Raw genomic sequence first — 19,740 nt, forward strand, 5'->3', positions numbered from 1 at the left:
CGACCTTTAGGCGGCTGTGGCGGCCGCAGCGAAGCGGGTGGGAGCTTCCGAAACCCAGGGTTGGAGTGACAGCTGCGGCGATGGCTCACGAAGGCTCGGTGAGCTTCCAATCAGCTGGGGGTGCGCCAGAGCGGGATCGGCCGTTAAGGTTGGCGTCGGGATCCGTGGGCCAGCTCCTTGCCACCTGGCGCCCACCCGCCACGCGGGCGTTCAAGATGACAAGGAAGCCACGTCGGTACTTGGGCAGAAAACTTTCACCTGCACTACGCCCACTCCCGCGCTTTGTCACACTCGGAACCTGAGGGAAAGGGTCAAATGGGTGGTGCAGAGTCCACAAGAAAATGACTTTGGAAACAGCTAATGTGTGTAATAAGTCTCGTACATTGAGGTGCCCATTTAAATAGATAAACCAGAATTGGTCAGGCATTAGGGATAGGCGTTGCTAAATTACCCATTTTGAGAATTTCAGGAGGAAGAAATAGATTAAACAACTCTGAGGCTGCACTTGAAAGTCAAACTGTTTAAAAGCCAAAACATTTAAAAAATAAAACAGATTTGAAGAGACTTTGTGCAACAATATCTCTGGCCAGGCCGCGTCTAGGTACGGTCACTATCACGGGTGTCACATGAGAGGCTGGGACGGGAAAGTATACTCCTCTCTCAGCCTTACCTGCTCTGCTCTGGCCAAGCCTGGACTGGGCCGTTGGCCATTCCCTGGGCTTGCCAGAGAGGGGAAATGAGGCTTAAGGGGTCTTGAATTCAGTGTGAGGTTTAGGAAACACCAGATTTGGGGAAGAATGAATTTTGGGGAACATCAAGTATGAGGCAATAAGGTTAGGGGTGGGGAGGCAAAGGTTTGGGAAGATTGTGTTTGCAGGTAAATTTTGGAAGGAATCAGGGAGACTGTTGTGGGGAAGTGAAGAGGCTCCCAAGGATCTGTTAGTAAATTCCTATGTTCCTAAAATGAATATTTGGGACTAGTCTTTTTCTTTTTAAGTGGATTTTTCTTGATTATTAAAGGATACAAACTCATTGTAGAGAACTTATAAAATTGAGAAGAGCATATGAAAGAAACATACCCACTGTTACAATTTTGGTGTTTTCCTCTTCTTCAACACATACTGGTTTGCATATCTGTGATAATATTTGATATGTAATTTTGTATCCTATCTCTCTCATTTAACATTACATGATAAGTATTTTTCTATGCGATTGCAAATTCTTTCTAAAGATTACCTTAATCATTGTATAATATTCCATCATATAGATAGTGCACAATTAGCCATCTATTCTCTTGTTGTTAAATGTGTTTTCAATATTCTATTATAAATGACACCACGAGGAATATGTTGGAGAATATATTTTTATTTTCATTTCAGAGAACCTTTGAGTGTATTTGTAAAAATGGAATTGATATTTTTGAAGGTTGGACATCTTTTCAAATGTTTGTCATCTATAGTTCCACTTGTGTGAAATGTGAGGTCTTTTGCTTATTATCCTTGGGGTCTTATGATTTTCCTTATTTTGTACGAATTTTTAATATATTTGAGGATATTTATTCTTTTTTATATTTGTCGAAAATATTTTTTGAGCAGCAGGATAAAGTCAGGCTCTGGAGTCAGACCTGAATATGCATTATGACTCCACTAGTACTTCCTTGCTGGGTGATCCTGGGCAAATTCTGTAAAATGGGGACAAAAATATTATGGAATCTAAAAAATGTATGAATTGAATCAATGTATGTGACTGACATACTTGAAGTGCCAGAAAATTGTAACTACTAATATCAGCTTGTAATTAGGAACTTTTTAAAAATAAGTACAGGAAAACTTGACCTACATATGTACACCTATCTACTTATTTCTTTGTTATTTCTCACATTACTTTTATGTTTAGGCAGTTCTTTCTCACTGAGAGACTATATGACAATTTAACCTATTTTTCCTACATTTTATTTTTTGTTTATATTTTTGTTTCATTTGTGTGTGTGTTTATCCTTTAATCCATCTGGAGTTTATTTATATGAATATTGTGAAATGAGAATCTAAGTTGATTTGGGGCAGGGATGGAGACTCTAAACAGCACCCATAATTCCAGCACCATTTATCGACTCGTCTTTCTCAAGTTCTTTGAACTCTCAGGACTTTGAATTAGTGCAAATAGCAAGGACTGTGAAGTTAGAGCTACATATAGCCTGGGTTTACTGTGTGATCCCAAGCAAGTGATGGTTAACATGTGTTTGTTTCTTTGTCTGTAAAATGGACTTGGTGAGCTGTTATGAAAATTAAATTAGCTAAGCCAGTCACCTAAAAAGCATCTGTCGCATAGTAGGCTTTTAGTAAATTGTCCCTTTCAAAAGGCTTTTCCTTCCTGCTGGACAACTTGAGAAAGCTTCCTCCAAGCCTATAGCTTCTTCTTTGTTCCACTCCTCAGTTTCCTGCCCTGATTGCCCTGTTCCTTTCCCACAGAGGCAGGAAAGGCAGATCCGAGACCGTGGGGTGACCCGATCCAAGGCGGAAAAGGTCCGGCCGCCTACTGTGCAGGTACCCCAGGTGGACATCGTACCTGGGCGGCTCACTGAGGCTGAGTGGATGGCGTTTACGGCTCTCGAGGAGGGCGAGGACGTGGTTGGGGACATCTTGGCCGATCTGCTCGCGAGAGTCATGGACTCTGCTTTCAAAGTCTACCTGACCCAGCAGGTGGGCCTGGATCCGGTCTGCCAGACCCATCTCCCCCCTCTCCAACCCCTCCCTACCGGGCTAAGACCCTCTCTTGCCCCGCAGTGCATTCCGTTCACCATCAGTCAGGCGCGGGAGGCCATGCTGCAGATCACCGAGTGGCGCTTCCTGGCCCGGGATGAGGGAGAATCTGCAGTGGCCGAGGACCCCACGTGGGGCGAGGATGAGGAGCCCTCGGCATGCACGACGGACGCCTGGGCTCAGGGATCCGTGCCTGTGCTGCACGCTCCTGCTTCGGTGGGGCTGGAGGAGACCTTCCAAGGCGAAGTAAGCCCAGCCCCCAGCTCTCTCCGAAGCCCCCCCATCCCCCTCCTCACCCCCTCGCCGCGTCTTCCTTGTTCTCAGGGCCTTTCTGGACTCGTCCACCATTAGTTCCTCTCTCCCCTTTCCGATGTCTCACTACCCACCTCTCTGGCTGCATTTCCTCAGGACCAAGGGAGCGTGGACCAGATCCCTATAGGAAGATCGTGGATGGATAGAGGATCACAGGAGCAGATGGAATCTTGGGAGGGTTCTCCCGAGCTGAGAGTCATCCCAGGTCCAGGCCCGCCACCCACCCCGGAGCTGTTTCAGGAGGCAGGGCCCAGGGGTCCTTTAGAGGAACTGGATGGCCAGGCAATAGGCCACCTGTCCTCGGCTGGGTCCTTGAACGGGAACCTCCAGCCATCAGTGGAGACGGCGCACACCGGCAGTCCCCATTCTTCTCTGGAGCTGTCCTTGGTAGCCAGCCCCGAGGCCTCAGCCGAGAGGGCACAGGCCCTCAGCTCTCAGTTCTCGCTCGAGGACCTCTACTATTGCACGCCCCAGCTGCACGCTGCTGGGGACCGGCCGGAGCTCAAGAAGGAGGAGATACCCCGCATCGCCTCGCCAGTGTCAGTGGCCAGCTCCTCTGCGGGTGGCTCCACCATGCTCAGGCTCTCAGCGTCGTTCCAGCCTCAGCAGCAGCCGGGGCGCCCAGAGGCAGGGCTGAGCGCACCTCAGTACATGGTGGGCCGCAGGATGGTGGGGGCGCGCCTGGATCCCGCGCGGCTGCCGCGCCTCTGGGTGAGCCCGCTGGCCAAGGTCCTGCTTCCAGACTCCGAGGCGCGCCCCGTGGAAGCCTACCGCGGACGCCCGCGCGGCGAGAAGACCGAGGCCCCAGCCGGAGCCGGAACCCCCCCGCACCGGCGTCCGCGTCTCCTCTGCAGTTTTCTTACCTCTCCCGCCTGGCGTTCCGTCCCGTGACTTCGGCCCTGACCCCCGCCCCGGCCTCCAAATCCCCAGTTTAAGCTTAGGTCTACCGTCGCCAGGCTCCGGGTCAAAGCTGCCCTTTCCTAGTCCCGGCCTCCGCTTTCTCGCCACGCACCCAGTGCTCCCCGACGTGGCCCGCAACCCCAGCCCCAAACTGTGGCCGGGTACCAAGTGGCCCAGTGGCTGGGATGGAGAGGTGGAGTTACTGGAAGACCTGTGGGCCGGCCGCGCCCGTGTATCTCCACAGGGCGTACCTCCACAAGGCCTGGATCCTCACAAGTGGCCTCATCCTGAGCCCCAAGTCCTCGAGGCCACGTCCCAGGTGATGTGGAAGCCCATGTTGCTGCCAGAAGCAATGAAACTGGCTCCTGGTGTGAGCATGTGGAACCCAACCACCCAGGTGCTGCTCAGCTCTGCCATACCCCAGCAGGAGGACAAAGGCCAAGCCTCTCCTCCCATTGAGCAGCAGCCCATCCAGACAGGTGCCCCGAAGCCTCAGGTGATGGTGGCGCAGCTAATGAAGAACTCAACCCCCAAAGTGAGGTCACTCCCTTCCAAGTACCTGCCTCATTCTGGGTCCTGAACCCCTGGCAGCAGGAATCCTACCTTCCTTCTGTCTGCTTGCCAGAAATAAACATCTGAGTTGCTTTAAGAATTGGCCCAATGTCTCTGTCCGTTTCGCCCAAAGCTGTGTACTCTCACTGAACTGGGGAGGAGCAGTTGTCCTACAGGCCTGGAAGAACATAGAACACTGGCTCCAGGAAATAACCCCATTACCACCCTTAGGAGACCCTGCTTTAGGACGGAGGCTTCGCCCCAGCAGTGGCATTCTGGAGAACCATGCACCTCCCCGCAAAGGACAGACAAGGGCTGCAGTGGAGTCTGCCTCAGCTGGAGAGGTGGAGGAAGCGCATGGCCCTGCTTAAGCACAGAGTGACTCAAGACATGAGGAGTTTGATCTCTTGCTTCTCCAGTCCCTGGAGCTCTGTCAATCACCCTTAGAGTGCAAATAGATGAATTAGAGGCTGTGCAGGGCTCAGGGAAGCCCTGATCTTTTAATATTTGATTTGGACCTTTGACCGGGGTGAGGCAATCAAGTGGCTTGGGCACACAATTTAAGAGGGAACTCACTTTCAGGTTCAAACAGGGTGCTTGAACAGATCCAAGAGTATTTACCTCCTTAAATTTCGTGTCTTAAGCTCCACACCAGCCTCACTGCTAATCCCCACACAGCTTTGCTTAGCCCTTCTCCACCCTCACCCTACTGCAGCACTTCCAGTGGCAGCCAGCAGTCTCTGCTATGTTGCTGTGGTCTCTACTCAGCACCCTGGTCTGGGGTCCTGGCTCTGTCCTTATTCTAGTCCTCCTGCTTAGACTATGTGTGAGGCTCTGGCATAAGTCTCACCTATGGGACCTCCAGCACTGCTCCACAGATCTGACTGGGAAGACAGCAGTGGTGACTGGGGCCAACAGTGGTGAGTGCTCCTTCCACCTTGTCACCTCACTAGGGGCCTCAGCCTTCAAAAGCCTCAAAGGGGAGAGCAGGGAAGAGGACTAGCACCCACTGTCAGCACCCTTGTCCCTCCCCTTGCTCCATTGCCCTCCAGTCACTGCCCAGACTAGCCTGCTCTGAAGCTGCCCTCCTACAGGCATTGGGAAGGTTGTGGCCCAGGAGCTGGCCCACCGAGGGGCCCATGTGATCCTTGCCTGCCGTAGCTTCAAGCGTGGAAAGCAAGCCCTGGCCGAGATCCAAGCAGCCTTACGGTGCAACAACCTCCTTCTTGGTGAGGTGGACCTGAGCTCTATGGCGTCCATCCGGGGCTTTGCCCGTTGGCTTCTGCAGGAGTACCCTGAGATACATCTGCTTGTTAACAATGCTGCAGTCTGTGGTAGGTACCTTCACTTTCTTCCCCCGAACACATTTCAGGAGCCTCCTTTCCAGCTCAGGGACCCCAAAGCAGGCATCTCCAAAGCCTAACCTGTGCATCCTGCTGAAACTCTCTAATTCACACACTACCCTAAAAAGGCCACCTTAAGTTATAGCCTCAAACTTCATTACCCCATCTTTTTTTTTTTTTTTTAATTTTTAATTTTTTCCTTTTTCTCCCCAAAGCCCCCCAGTACATAGTTGTATATTCTTCGTTGTGGATCCTTCTAGTTGTGGCATGTGGGACGCTGCCTCAGCGTGGTCTGATGAGCAGTGCCATGTCCGCGCCCAGGATTCGAACTAACGAAACACTGGGCAGCCTGCAGCGGAGCGCGTGAACTTAACCACTCGGCCACGGGGCCAGCCCCTCATTGCCCCTATCTTTGTGCATACATGCTCCTGTGGCATTTCTACTGAATCCCAATACGTCCCCCCTCCACCCCCGCAGACTTTGTTTCCCATAGGGTAGTCCCTCCATCACAATCTGTGTTGTCATCTCTTCCCAGGATTCCCCACGACACTTACCCCAGAGGGCCTTGATCTCACCTTTGCCACCAACTATATTGGGCCCTTTTTGCTCACAAATCTACTCAAAGGTAAGGAAGGATGAATGTCTACCTTCTGTGCTGCCCCCACTTCTCCATACCGCTGACATTTTCGTGGCTTCCTCTCTCCCATGGCCACCACCTTCCCTTTGGCACCTAGTTGCTTGCTGAGCAATGATGACCTAGTCTGCTTTTGCTGCGCACAGCAGGGGAACCCACCCGGCACAAGTCAGGAATAGGAGGCTGGTAATGGAATCAGTCAGCCCAAAATACAGCCAGCAAGGGGATCTAAGATTCCCCTCCCTCCTTCCCCCAGCTCCAAGTTCTAGCCAGATCAGTAGAGTCAGTCATCTCAACAAATACTTCTCAAGGGCGGCACTGGGCCGTTAGGAACATAGAGAACAAGAAGACTGACTTCCTGCTCTCAGAGAGTTCAGGATCCACCACAGATGTAGGTTGAACACACCACTGCCTGGGGCCCAAGTCCTTTGGATTTCTGATTTTTTAATCTTTTCTGAGGAAGGAAGTTTGGGTTCTTCCTGGGGGGTGGGTGGGGGTGGAGTGGGTGGCAGGCACCTTCTTCCTAACATTTTCTCCTGGATTGTGTAATAGCCTCTTTAAAAGAAAATCGATTTTTTTGTTAGGTAATACATCCAAAGTACAAAATTGAAAGTATACAAAAAGCCAATACAGTTAAAAAAAAAAAAAAGAAAGGTCTCCTCTCCTTGAAAATCAGCTACTCATTCCGCTCCTGCGAGGCAACTATGTTGCTAGGATCTCGTGTAACCTTTGGGGGAAGATTAAATTAGCCTCAATTGGGAACTGAGCAAAGAGCAGGCAAAACTCTATGCATTGGCAAGTCTGAATGCTTGTTCCCCTTCCCCAAAATTGTAACAGGCTGCAACCCCTGTCTGTATCTTGTGTAGTAATAGTTTCTTAAACTGTCTTTTCCAGGCTGGCCAGCGTAGTGCTTAAGTTCATGCTTTGGCGGCCCAGGGTTTGCTGGTTCAGATCTTGGGCGTGAACCTATGCGCCACTTACCAAGCCGTGCTTTGGCAGGAATCCCACATATAAAGTAGAGGAAGGTAGGCACAGTTGTTGGCTCAGGGCCTCTCTTCCTCAGCAAAAAAAAAAAAAAGAGGATTGGCAGCTGATGTTAGCTCAGGGCTAATCTTCCTCCAAAAAAAAAAGGTCTTTTCTCCTGTTTCCCCTCCTCTATCTATTCTCCCTTCTGCCACTTCTAGAAATCACCTTTTACCATATCACTTTCTTGCTTAAAATCCTTTGAAGGTGCTCTACCCATTACAGGATAAACTCTAAGTCCCTTCTCTCCACTTACTAGACCCCCTGCTGACTGAGAGCCTCATCCTTTGCCCTTCCCGAAGCCACACCCTCTTCTCTAGCCAGACAATCGGTAGCTCTTGGACCATGCTCTGTCTTTTTCCTCTGGCTTTGCTTCTGCACATGTAGTTCCCTCTATCTGGAGTATCCTTTCCCACCTCCTTAGCCTGGCTAACTTTACTTCATCTGCCAAGACTCAGCACAGATACCGCGTGCTGTGGCTCCTGCCCTGACATCTATGCCTTCCCCAGCTGGACCCATGTAAGGGGCTTCCTTAGCCCCTTGTACACATCTCTGTTCTCACACTGACACTGCTCCATGAGGACCAGTCTCCAACTAGGCTGTGAGCCCCTTTGGTTTTTATGTCACTGTGTCTCCAAGTTTGGGGTCCGTTGTCCTCTTTAAGAATACTTTTCTCTCCAGCAAATTTTGGCTAAATACTACCTGCTCAGTTTTTCCTTTGTGATTCTTAATTTAAATATAGGGCTTAAAACAGTTTTATCAGTTTGAAAATCATACTGTAAATTCATGTGACAACTACTACTTTTTCACACTTCATATAATCCAGACTTTTCCTATAGTTGGGTACTTTTTTTCTTTCTTAAGATTGAACTTGTTCTACTGATTGTAATTTTATTTTTATTCCCTTGGAAGATAGTTTTTTTTTTTTTGTAAAAAAAAAAACAACCACTTTCCCAAGTATCTCTGCATACATTTCTTTTCCTGCAAACCTAGCTAGCATCTTTATGTCCTTAGCACCTGTCTTGATATCTGCCATAATCCAGGGGCTTAGTGAAAATTTGTGGGGTGAACAAGTAAATGAGTGAATGAATGAATCCTTGAAAGACAGCTTTCACAGTGTCTCCAGCCTCTCCTTCCAGTTTTAGCCATCACTGAGGTAAAAACACAAACAAGGATCAATTAAATTCGCTCCGACTGGCAAGTAGAAGAAAAGCAAGATAAAGCTGCCAACACTAAAATAAAAGAGGAGGAAGAGCATTGGGAAAGCATCTAATGAAAATGAAGTCTCCGTTCACATTAAGCTGTCCTGTGCCTAGCCTAGGTGTCTGGTTGGGGGGCCCACTGACCCTCTTCTGAGAGCCCTGGGTGGACCCTGCTGTCCTGGAGTCTCCTGGAGGGGCAGGCTGGGGAGTGGCTATGAGAGTTTACCCCAGGACTTGGATTGAAGGAGTGTGGTCCTCTCTCCACACAGGGGCCCTCCAACGGGCAGGGTCAGCCCGGGTGGTGAATGTGTCTTCCTTTCAGCAAACACGTGGGTACATTGATGAGGGGCATCTGACAGGGGCTGGTAGACCTCTGACCTTCAACCAGAACTATAACTGCAGCAAACTGCTTTTGACCTCATTCACTGGGGAGCTTGCCCGGAGACTTCAAGGAACAGGTAACTGCCTCTGACACCCCCTACTCCTCCATTCCCAACCTTTCACATCTCCTCCCAACATGTCCTGGCCATAAAATACTCCCAATACCCCCCAAGCCAGCTGGAAATCTCCTCCATTTATTGTCTGTGCACCGTATATTTCTCTCAACCCCGTCTTCACATCTACTTTTCAACCTTTTCCAATTCTCCTATCACCCACAACATCCCTCTCCTCCTAGTATTTTCCAATATCAACACCATCTGTTACATTCCTCCTAAAGTTCACCCAACACTTTAAAATACTTATATCTGCCTACTGGCTTGGACACCACCATTCATGTAAGTTACAGAGCACTGGCTGCCCTGGCACCACTCCCTAGTCTCTGATCACCTCTACCCAACAGCCCTGGTAGGATGCTCCCCTCATTGCACATTGTAGAACCACACTTAATTCTTTCTTCCCAATATCCTCCTCTCGCATCACTTTGCACTTATACTTGTGTCTCACTCACTCAGGTGTGACTGTGAACTCCGTGGACCCGGGTGTTGTATACACGGAGATCATGAAGCATTTCTCTTGGCTTTACCGCTTCCTTTTCTGGCTTGTCAGCTTCTTCATTAAGGTAGGTAAGGGAGGAGCTGGCTGGACCTGAAGTGGGTGGGACAGGGCTCTGCTTCTGGTGTGTCCTTAGCAGACTAAAGCCTAGCCGGCATGACCTTCTCTCCTTCTCCGTCATGTCTCCACAGGATCCCAAACAAGGTGCAGTCCCAGTCCTCTACTTGAGCTTGGCAAAGGAGCTGGATGGCATTTCTGGAAAATACTTTAGCAGTTCTTGTGTGATAAGTCCTCCCCCTAAAGCTGCTCAGGATCCTCAGGTGGCCCAAAGCCTCTGGAATGCCTCAGTCCAACTAACAAACCTAGACAAGATGGACTGATCCTCTGTGACCCTTGCCCTAACTTGCCACCTCCCGTCTGGCGCACCACCCCCCCCCAGCCGACTTCTAGCCCTTAATCTGGTTATGCCTTTTGTTTGCTGGCTCCAAGGGTCAATCACCTAGTCCAGTATAATGGCCTCTTCCTTCTCCTGTTGACTCAGTGACATGAGAGCTCAGACTGGTCAGAGGACAGTTTCAGCTTCTACTTTATTGCCAGTTCTCCAATGGAGGTATTCATCCCGTGGGCACTAGGAATTCCAAACCTACTGAGTCTCACTTTATGGTGACCGGGAGTAAAACTCCTTCCAGTGGTTATTAGGGGTACCGATAAGACAGGAAACTTCTGCCTGTTCTCTTGGTTCCCAGATGTGTGCTTCCTGGCTTTGAGGGAGAAAGTACCACATAGTGTCCTCGGCATTAAGGCATAAACCATGTCTTGTAGGACAACACTCCAACTTCACAGGGTGTTGTCTCCCAGCTGGCACTGTAACTGAGCCTGCAGGTAATCATTCCACCTTTCCATCAACCAGCTGCTCCTGTGATGAGTCATGCAATAAGACTCATTCCCAGTGAATTCTGGGAGTGACAGCCCATTGCTTCTTTTCTGGGGTCTGTTCATTTACGTAAATTTTGGAATCAGCTCTTCAGATTTCACACACACACACAAATCCTGTTGGGAGTGTACTATATCCACTGGGAGGATTGACATTTTTATGATATTGAGTTTTCCTGACCATGAACAAGATATACTCATATCTAATTAAATCTGAATATCCTTACAAAATCTTAAAGAATTTTATCCATAAAGATCTTTCACAAGTTTTACTATACTTAATTTCAGCTACCTTGTTTTTTTTGCCGTTGTAACTGGTATTTTAAAATTTGTATATTGATCATATATCAAACAACTTTATTAAGTTATCTAACTCTAATAAGTTATCTGTAGATCCTTTTGGTTTCTCTACATAGAAAATCACACCATCTAGGAATAATAAGAGTTTTATGTCATCCCTTTCAATTATTATAACTTTTGTTTCTTTTTCTAGAAAACCTTAATAGATTTTCAAATATTAAACCAACTTTGTGTTTCTGGAATAAACCCAACTTGGTCATAATGTTATTTTTGTATACATTGCTAAATTAGCATACTCATGTTTTTGTTTAGAACTTTTTAAGTGTGTTCATAATGAGATAGGCATATACTTTTCCTTACTTCTACTGCCATTGTCTGGTCTTGCTGTCACGGATATAGTCATTTGATAAGATGAGTTGGGGATTTGTCTTAGTCTGGAGACATTACCCAAGAAGCAGATACCAAATTAGGATTAAATGTACAAGAAATTTGTTAGGAGAAATGGCTGTGAGAGAAAATGGGGAAGAAGCTGGGAGATCCACCAGACTGTGATATGTCTGACCCACAGTGAAGGAGGGAGGGAAGGAAAGAGGATTGGTTGGGAGCATCTTAGAGTGAAGTGGGATGTTTTTTCCATTTTTAAACTTCCTATCTTGTTTTGAAAGTACACAATCTATTTCTTTCTTTAGTGGTTAGTCTAAAAATTCTAACCTGCATATTTAACTTAACAGTATCTCTAATCAATACCTTTATTCTTCTTTAAAATAATACATATATCTTAGAATTCTTTAACATTAATCATTCCTTTTGAACTTATATGCTTTTGTAACTCAGTATTTTAATTATTTCATTAATCTCACAAATCAGATACATTGTTATATTTTAAGTAGTCGATACTTGTGTAGATTTACCCATATGTTTAATATTCTCTTTGCTTGTTCTATTTTCTTATGTCTCAGATTTTCCATCTGGGATTATTTTCCTTCTACCTGAAGTGCATCCTTTAGAAGTTCCTTTAATAAGGATTTGTGGTAGACGGAATTCTAAGATGGCCCCAAGATTCCTACCCTCTTGTGTACATATTTTGTATAATCTCCTCCCCTTGAGTGTGAGCAGAAATAATGAATATGATGGAATTTCAGTCCTGTGATATGTCATGTACCTGGCAAAGGGATTTTCCTGATTTAATTAAGGCCTACAATCAGTTGAATTTGAGTTAATCAAAGGGGAGATTATTTTGAGTGGACCTGACCTAACCAGGCTAGCCTTTTTAAACAGTTCAAGCCTTCCCAGAAGTCAGAGAGCTTCTCCTGTTTACCATGAAGACGCAAACTGCTACAATGTGGAGAGTGCCACATGGCCTCTAGGCCTCTATGTCCCAAGGAACTGAATTCTGCCAATAACCAGTGACCTTGGAAGAAGGACCTGGAGCCCAGATGAGATTGCAGTTCTGGGTGACTCCTTGATTTCAGCCTGGTAAGACCCTGAGCAGAGGACCCAGCTAATGTGTACACAGACTCCTGACTCAGAAACTGTGAGATAATAAATGTATTCCTTTTGTGCCACTGAGTTTATAGTAATTTATTATGCAGAAAAACTAATGTGGGATCTAATGATAGTACACTTCCTCAGTTTTATTTCTTTGAAAATTTCTTTATTTCACATTCATTTTTGAGGGGTCATTTTTCTGGCTAAAGAATTATAGGTTGACAGTTATCTTCTCTTATCCTCTTAAAGATAACAATTCTTTATCTTCTGGCTTTCATTGTTGCTATTGAGAAATCAGATGTTAATCTAACAGTGACTTTGTAGGGAATCTGCTTTTTCTCTCTTGCTCCTTTTAAGATTTTTAGCTTTGGGGTTGTTTTTCTACAGTTTCACTATTATTAATCCAGACGTGCCTTTCTTTTTGTTTATTCTGGTGGGAATCCCTTGGATTTCCTGAATCTGAAGATATACATGTATCCTGCATATCTCTTTAAATGCAGCCTCTCCTCCATTATCTTTCATCTCTCTTTATGGAATTGCAGTTAGATAAAGGCTGGGCCTTCTCACTTTATCTTTCATGTTTCTTAGCTTCTCTTTCACATTTTCCTTCTTCTTATATGTTAAAGCTGCATTTTGGTTCATTTTTTTTGGATCTGTTTTCCAATTTACTAATTCTCTCTTCAGCTATGACTAATATTTTGTTTATTCTATCAATAACTTTATATTACAATTATTATATTTTTATTACTATATTTTATAGTTGGTTGTTTTGCCAATCTACCTAGTCAATTTATATAATCTCTTGTTCCTTCCTTATATTTTAAATCCTCCTTTATGTTTTAAAAAACATATTAAACATATTCACTTTCTATACTGTAACTGAAAATTCAAATATCTGTAATATTTGCAGGCTTGAATAGTTTATGGTAGCTTGTTTCTTTGTGTGTTTAGTGACTTTGATTTTATGTTCCTGGTTCTTGGAATTATAGCTGTAGGAATTATTTAAGGCCTGGAATTAAAGTACATTCTGCTAGAGAGGGTTTACATTAGTTTGGCCAGGTTCCCAGGAGTACTATACCAACTTGAGACCACTTTAAATTACACTTTTGTCTTGGGATTATTTTTGCCATTCATGTGGTATACATTCTGGCCCCAAACTTGTGTGAGTACAACTTATTATTTTGAATTACCAGAAAGTTTTTTTCCCACTACCCCCAGAACCAAGGATGAGATAGACTTTTATCCATACTGTTGCCCTCTATGAGGCACTGTTTTTAAGTTCACTCTCTGGGGGTGTTACTCTTTGAGTATCCTGGCTTTATGTGTAGGGGGATAGTTTTCCATTTCAACCATCTCTGCTCAACTCCAGATTTTGTCTTCTGTCTCTACTTATGGTCCTTTAAACCCAGGTTCCAGGCCACCAGGGGTTGGTTTAGCAAACACTGGCTTCACTGATCATCTGTGCCTTGGGATTCATAATTTCATACCATCTCTAGCTTCTGGGGAATTCCCTTACTTTCCCACCAATTCATTCAGGACATACAAATAGATGTGTATGTGTGTTACATGTTGCATGTAGCATTTTTCGTTGTACTATATCAGGTGGAGTTTCTGTGATATTTAGTCCTCTGTATTGCCAGAGATGGAAGCATCCAATTTCTTCTTCCCTCCCTTCCTTCTTTCTTTCCTTCCTTTGCATTTGGATAACCAATGGTCTCAGCACCATGTGTTGAATAGTGTGTCTTTCCCCCACTAATCAATAATACAAATTTTGTCATATGTCAAATTTTCATGTGTATGTGTGTTTATTTTAGGTCTAGACTCTTTTCTGTGCTAGTGGTCTACTTTTTGATCCTTACATCAATACCACATTGCCTTAATTACTATAACTTTAAAACAAGCACTGCCGCCCTCCCCAACTGTGTTCTTTTTCTTCAGGAGTTTCTTGGCTATTTTGTCCCTTTGCTTTTCTGTACAAATTTACTAATTTGTTGTCAAGCTTCTAGGATATCCAATAGGCTATTGATTGGGTTATTTCAAATATATAGATTAATATGGGATAACTGTCTTCTTTATGACATTAAATCTTCCTGTTCACCAATGTGCTATAGCTCCCATTTATTTAGGCTCTTTACTGTCTTCAACATGATTTTATAATTTTGGAATGTGCACATATTTTGTTAAGTTTATTAGTAGATGCATCAGTTTCATTTAAAAAATTATATTATTTAACTTTTCATTGTTGGTTACAGAAATGCAATTGATTTTTTATATTGATTTTATATCTTGCCATGTTACTAAATATTTTTTATCAATTCTAATAATTTTCAGATTCTTTTGGTGCTTTTAAATATATCTCATCATATCATCTGTGAAAAATGACAGTTTAATTTCCTCCTTTCTAATTTTTATGCCTTTTACCTCTTTTTCTTACCTTATTGTAACGGCTGTGTGCTAAAATACCATGTTGGTTAGAATCAGAGATATTGGGCATCTTTGTATTTCTGATTTTAGAGAATCTAATGAGATCTTGTATTCCTTCAAGGGTCTGTATCTGTTTCAACAAAAACGTCTCCACATGTAAATATGGTTTTCCCCACGATTTCTACAGCAGAACTTGTGTGGTTCTAAGTCCCCACTGTAAGAGTGACTTTTCATAGTTGTTCTGGCTTATCCTACATTGTGGATCCTTCTTATTACAAAGTCTTCAAGGTCCCCTGAGGGACCATCCTCATGCTGTCCCTACCTCTACTTCAGAAAGAAATGGGGAACAGCAGGTCTGGCTCTCTGTGGGCCACCATGTCTCCTCACACTCTACCAGTGTGTGGTAACAAGCCAGGCAGTGGTAAATATACATTTGCTTCTTTCCTGAAAGACCAGACCCTCTCATGAAAGTATAATAAAGCAGGGGGAAGAAGGGTTGAAAGTCTATCTCCAGACTGTCCAATATGAAAGCCACTGGCCACATGTGGCAATTAAGTACTTGAAATATGGCTAATATGACTGAGGAACTGAATTTTAAATTTTATTTAATTTTAGTTAAGTTACATTTAAGTTAAAAATGTATATTTCAATCTAGTTATTGGAAAACTTCTAATATGTTTGAAACAAGTTGTATACATAAATCTATTTCTTCAACTATAAATTGTGTGAAATCTAAACCAGCTCAAGTATTTCCAATGAAAATTTACCGTCTGAATAGAGATGTGCTGTAAGTGCAAAATACATACTGGATTTCAAAGACTTAGTACAAAAAAAGAATGTAAAGTATCTCATTAATATTTTTATATTTATTACATATTAAAATGATAATATTTTGAATATCTTGTCAAAATTAATTTCCCTTGTTCCTTTGTACTTTTTAAAATGATAGCTACTAGAGAGTTTAAGATTATATATGTGGCTGGCTTATATAAAATTTAATTGTAATAACTTTTCCCCCCAAAAAATCTCTTTAAAATTTATTAGCCATCTCAATTCAAGACAATTTTAAAACTTATAGTTTATTTCTATTGGACAGTGCTGGTATAGCTAATCTAGATGCGTTTCTCGCCTGCATCTCTTCTCCCCCATAGCTGGCTTGGTCACCTTGATTTGCTCTCTCTCTCTTTTTTTTAAAAAGATTGGCACCTGGGCTAACATCTGTTATCAATCTTCTTTGTTTTTGTTTCTTCTTCTCCCCAAAGCCCCCCAGTACATAGTTGTATATTCTAGTTGTAGGTCCTTCAGGTTCTGCTATGTGGGGTGCTACCTCAGCATGGCTTGATGAGCTGCTAAGTCAGCACTCAGGAAGCTGAGTGGGCAAACTTGACCGATTGGCCACAGGGCGGACCCTTTGCTTTCTGTCTTTATCCAGTCCCCTCTCCAAGTCTCTCAGCCTGAAAACCACCTCCTCCCTCTAGGAAACTGCATTCTTTTTCTCAAGAGGAGGCTTTTCCCTCTCGGTTCCTTCCCATGTTCTGGGACGACTAGGATTCCACCCAGATGAGCAGAGATGTTCTTCTGTGTTCAGCATTACAGGTTGGGAGGATGGGATCCAGTCATGCAAATCAGAGTTTTGGGGTCCTAGGGGTCTTGTTCAGGTTCCTCATTACAGGGAGCCTCAGGCTGGCACCTATGAAAAAACACATAGGACAAAGACAATACCAATCTTCCTTGAAGATCTCTCAGTCTAATCCAATGTAAAAGAAACAATATGTCTCTTATCAGACTCAGTGGGACCCCCTTTCATGGTGTGAAGAAGCATTTGGGTCTTTTCTGTATCCCCACCCCCATTCTACTAGAGGCCTGGCAGCTTCACGTGAAAATTCAGCACATCTGTTAAAGGTTGTTAAAGCTACTTAGAAGGATGGCTCCAGAACAAATAAAAAATATACACTTAAGAAAATTCCAAGGCAGATCAATATGTGCTGATATGGACAACCACCAAGATATATTGTCCAGTGGGGCTGTAAACAAGGTTCCAGAACAGTATGTCTAGGAAGCTGCTGTTTGCATCTAAAATGCTTAAGTTTTCAGAGACTGATTCTGGAATAGCAAGCTAAAACTGGCATCAAAGAGTTGCTTTGGGTAGGGATCTTGGGGATGGGATGAGTGGGAGATGTATTTATGTTTAAAAAATATGTGCTTATTCACAGTAGCCAAAAGTAGAAACAACCCAAATGTCCATCAACGGCTGAACGGACAAACAAAATGGGGTGTATACCTACAATGGAATATTATTCAGCCTTAAAAGGAAGGAAATGCTGACACATGCTGCAATATGAATGAACCTTGAAGACGAAAGCCAGATACAAAGGGATAAATATTGTATGATTCTACTCGTATGAGGTACTTAGAACAGTCAAATTCACAGAGACAAAAAGTAGAACGCTTGATACCAGTGGGTAGGGTGAAGGGAGAAAAGAGAGTTAGCATTTAATGGGTACAGAGCTTCAGTATTGAATTAAAAATGGTTAAAATGGTAAATTTTATGTTATACATATTTTACCACAATAAAAACATGCATATGCAGTGCCCTTTAAAACCTTTGTGTTTATTTTTTATACCATTTCTTTTTAATTGAAGGGCATAGAAGCTATTTCCACTAAAATTGTGGGTGTATTTATTATTTGACCCAGATGTATCCTACAGATATACCTGCTCACATATGGAATGTCATATATACAAGGTGATTCATTGCAGTATCGTTTGCAATAGCAAAAGACTGGAAATACAGTATCTCACTAGAAGAGGCTGGCTAATAAATTATGTGTATCCATGCAATACAGTGTTATACAGCTGAAAAAATGAATGAGGAAGATCTCTATTTACTGATTTAGAAATATCTCCAACATACATTGTTAAATGAAGAAATTAAGGTGCAAGTGTACATAGTATGCTACCTTTTGCATAAGAAACAGGAGGAGTAAGACTACACATTCATATTTGCTTGCATTTGCATAAAACATTGAGAGGATAAGCAAGAAGCTAATAACAAAGGTTACCTGTAGTAGGCAAGGGGGAAGGAGTGGATGGGAACAAGGGTTGAAGGGAGGTTTCTCAGTGCATACTTTTTATATTGTTTTGATTTTTGAATTATACAAGGGCATTATCTACTCAAAATAATAATTAGAAATATTTAGAAGAAGAAATAGGGGAAAAAAGAGGCAGTAGTGGAGAGGTTGTCCAATTCATCCTTTCTAGTATTTACCCCCTACCTCCAGCCCACCACCAACTTTGTGGATTTTCCAGGTTGTTTTCAATCTGAGATTAACTGAGATAAACCTAACATTACAATAGTTACATTTCAGGCTCTTTACATGGATTCACTTAATCTTCCTAACAACCTAATAATATACATACTATCATTAACATTTTCATTTTACAAATGAGGAAACAGAGGCACATAGAGGTTAAATAACCAACATGAGATCTCACACATCTAGCGTATTGCCGTTAGAATTTGAACCCATTGTCTATCAAATCCTGGCTCTCCCGACATCCTCGTACAAATATCTTTAAATACTTGTTCTATTACTTCTTTCATTTCTTTGGCTGTATTATCAGAAGTGAGTGCATTGGGTTAAGGAGTTTGTGCTTTTTAATGTTTTCTCTCTCTAAATAAAAAAACCGTCAGAATGCCAGTATGTGAATTTGCCTTATTTCACATTCCCATCATAAGGGCTTGTGAATGCCTGTATCCTCATGTGAATAACACCCAGTAGCAGCAAAATGTAATCTTTTCCTCAAGTTAACTGACGAGATACGATTTAACACTATTGCCTTAATTAGCAGTTTAGGACTCAAAAGCTTAGCGACCCTCTGGGGAACCTATTTGCCCGCTGCAACGGAGTCACCCAGCCCCTCTGCACTGTCTCCCCTCTGCCGACAGAGGGCGCTGGCCACGCCGCGCCGCTCTCCTGTGGTCCTAATCGGCGTCGCAGGCACAGTGCGCACGCGTATATTTCGCTCCAGGTGTCCAGCTTCGTGCCTGATCGATGGCTCCTCGGCCGCGCTCAGCGCGCAGTTTTTAACCCGGGCGGGTCTTCGGGGAAGAGTAGCGTTTTCCCTGGACCCAGAGCGCCTCTGGGCCTCAGGTCTGGGGTGGGCTTGGAGGGCTCGGGCGGCGCGGCGGGCAGCTCACGCGGGCGAGGCAGGCGGGGCGGGACCGGCAAGGGCTTGGGCGTCGGTCGCCTGTGGGGCCGGAGCCGGGCGCGGAGCCCCTGACAGGACAGGTACGGAGGCGGCGACCCCGCCAACCGTCCCCTCCGCCGCGTGTTCGCCAGCGTCCCGGCGCTGTCCGGGGGCGCGACGTGGAGCCCGGGGCGCGGGGCGGGGGTGGCAGTGGGTGGCCGGCGGGGTGGGCGCTCGCCTGGGGCTGGGCCGTCCGACCCACCTGAGCTCTCAGCCTGGCGGTGTTGTCCTGGGAGTGGCGGGACTGCGCCTCCCAACCCCTCCGGAACTGCAAGGGTCCCCTCCTTTCCTGGGCGCCTCTGAGGCACGCCAAACCCATTCCAAGCCACAGGTTTTCCCTGGGCACATGGTTGAGAAGTTGTGTCAAACGGAAAAAACAAAAAGAGGAGTCGAGCCTGGGGGCCTTGGGTATGCGTTTGGTGGGTCTGTGTCTCCCACTCCTCGGGTCCGCCTTCACTGGCAGGATGACCTTTGAGAAGTCATCTTGCGCATCCCTCTCGTCTTTAGGCAGAACCACAGCTAAATCACACAGAGGAGGGATTCTGCTGCTTTTAAGGAGGCAGTGATTTAGACACTTGGCCTCATTTATTGCAGTGAGGAGAGCAGCCCGTGCTGACCGCTTACTG

At 44.9% G+C, this 19,740-nt stretch overlaps 3 protein-coding genes across 7 annotated transcripts in view; all 3 read left to right on the forward strand.

The window, feature by feature from the left end:
* The first annotated feature begins 10 nt into the window (after positions 1–10).
* On the forward strand, positions 11–4,583 carry C5H2orf81 (chromosome 5 C2orf81 homolog). Its single transcript, XM_046660020.1, is given in 5 exon segments — positions 11–98; positions 2,469–2,699; positions 2,784–3,005; positions 3,168–3,881; positions 3,883–4,583. Coding segments are annotated over 5 exon segments (1,854 nt in total). The 5' UTR covers positions 11–80; the 3' UTR covers positions 4,552–4,583.
* Positions 4,584–5,112: 529 nt separating this feature from the next.
* Positions 5,113–12,510, forward strand: LOC124238841 (retinol dehydrogenase 11-like). Its single transcript, XM_046660017.1, has 6 exons — positions 5,113–5,443; positions 5,618–5,857; positions 6,402–6,491; positions 8,995–9,183; positions 9,679–9,785; positions 9,910–12,510. Exons 1-6 carry the CDS (start codon positions 5,269–5,271, stop codon positions 10,096–10,098), a joined length of 990 nt encoding a protein of 329 aa, XP_046515973.1. The 5' UTR covers positions 5,113–5,268; the 3' UTR covers positions 10,099–12,510.
* Positions 12,511–18,986: 6,476 nt separating this feature from the next.
* DCTN1 (dynactin subunit 1) overlaps positions 18,987–19,740 on the forward strand; it is a 30,443-nt gene continuing 29,689 nt past the window's right edge. For 2 of the 5 annotated variants that reach the window (XM_046661266.1, XM_046661270.1), the window contains exon 1: positions 18,987–19,155. The gene's annotated coding sequence lies outside the window, so the exon portion shown is untranslated. The remainder of the gene's footprint in view (positions 19,156–19,740) is intronic. The other 3 variants (XM_046661268.1, XM_046661267.1, XM_046661269.1) reach the window with 3 other exon arrangements.

This window comes from Equus quagga, chromosome 5 (genome assembly GCF_021613505.1).
Source record: "Equus quagga isolate Etosha38 chromosome 5, UCLA_HA_Equagga_1.0, whole genome shotgun sequence".
Lineage (NCBI taxonomy): Eukaryota > Metazoa > Chordata > Mammalia > Perissodactyla > Equidae > Equus > Equus quagga.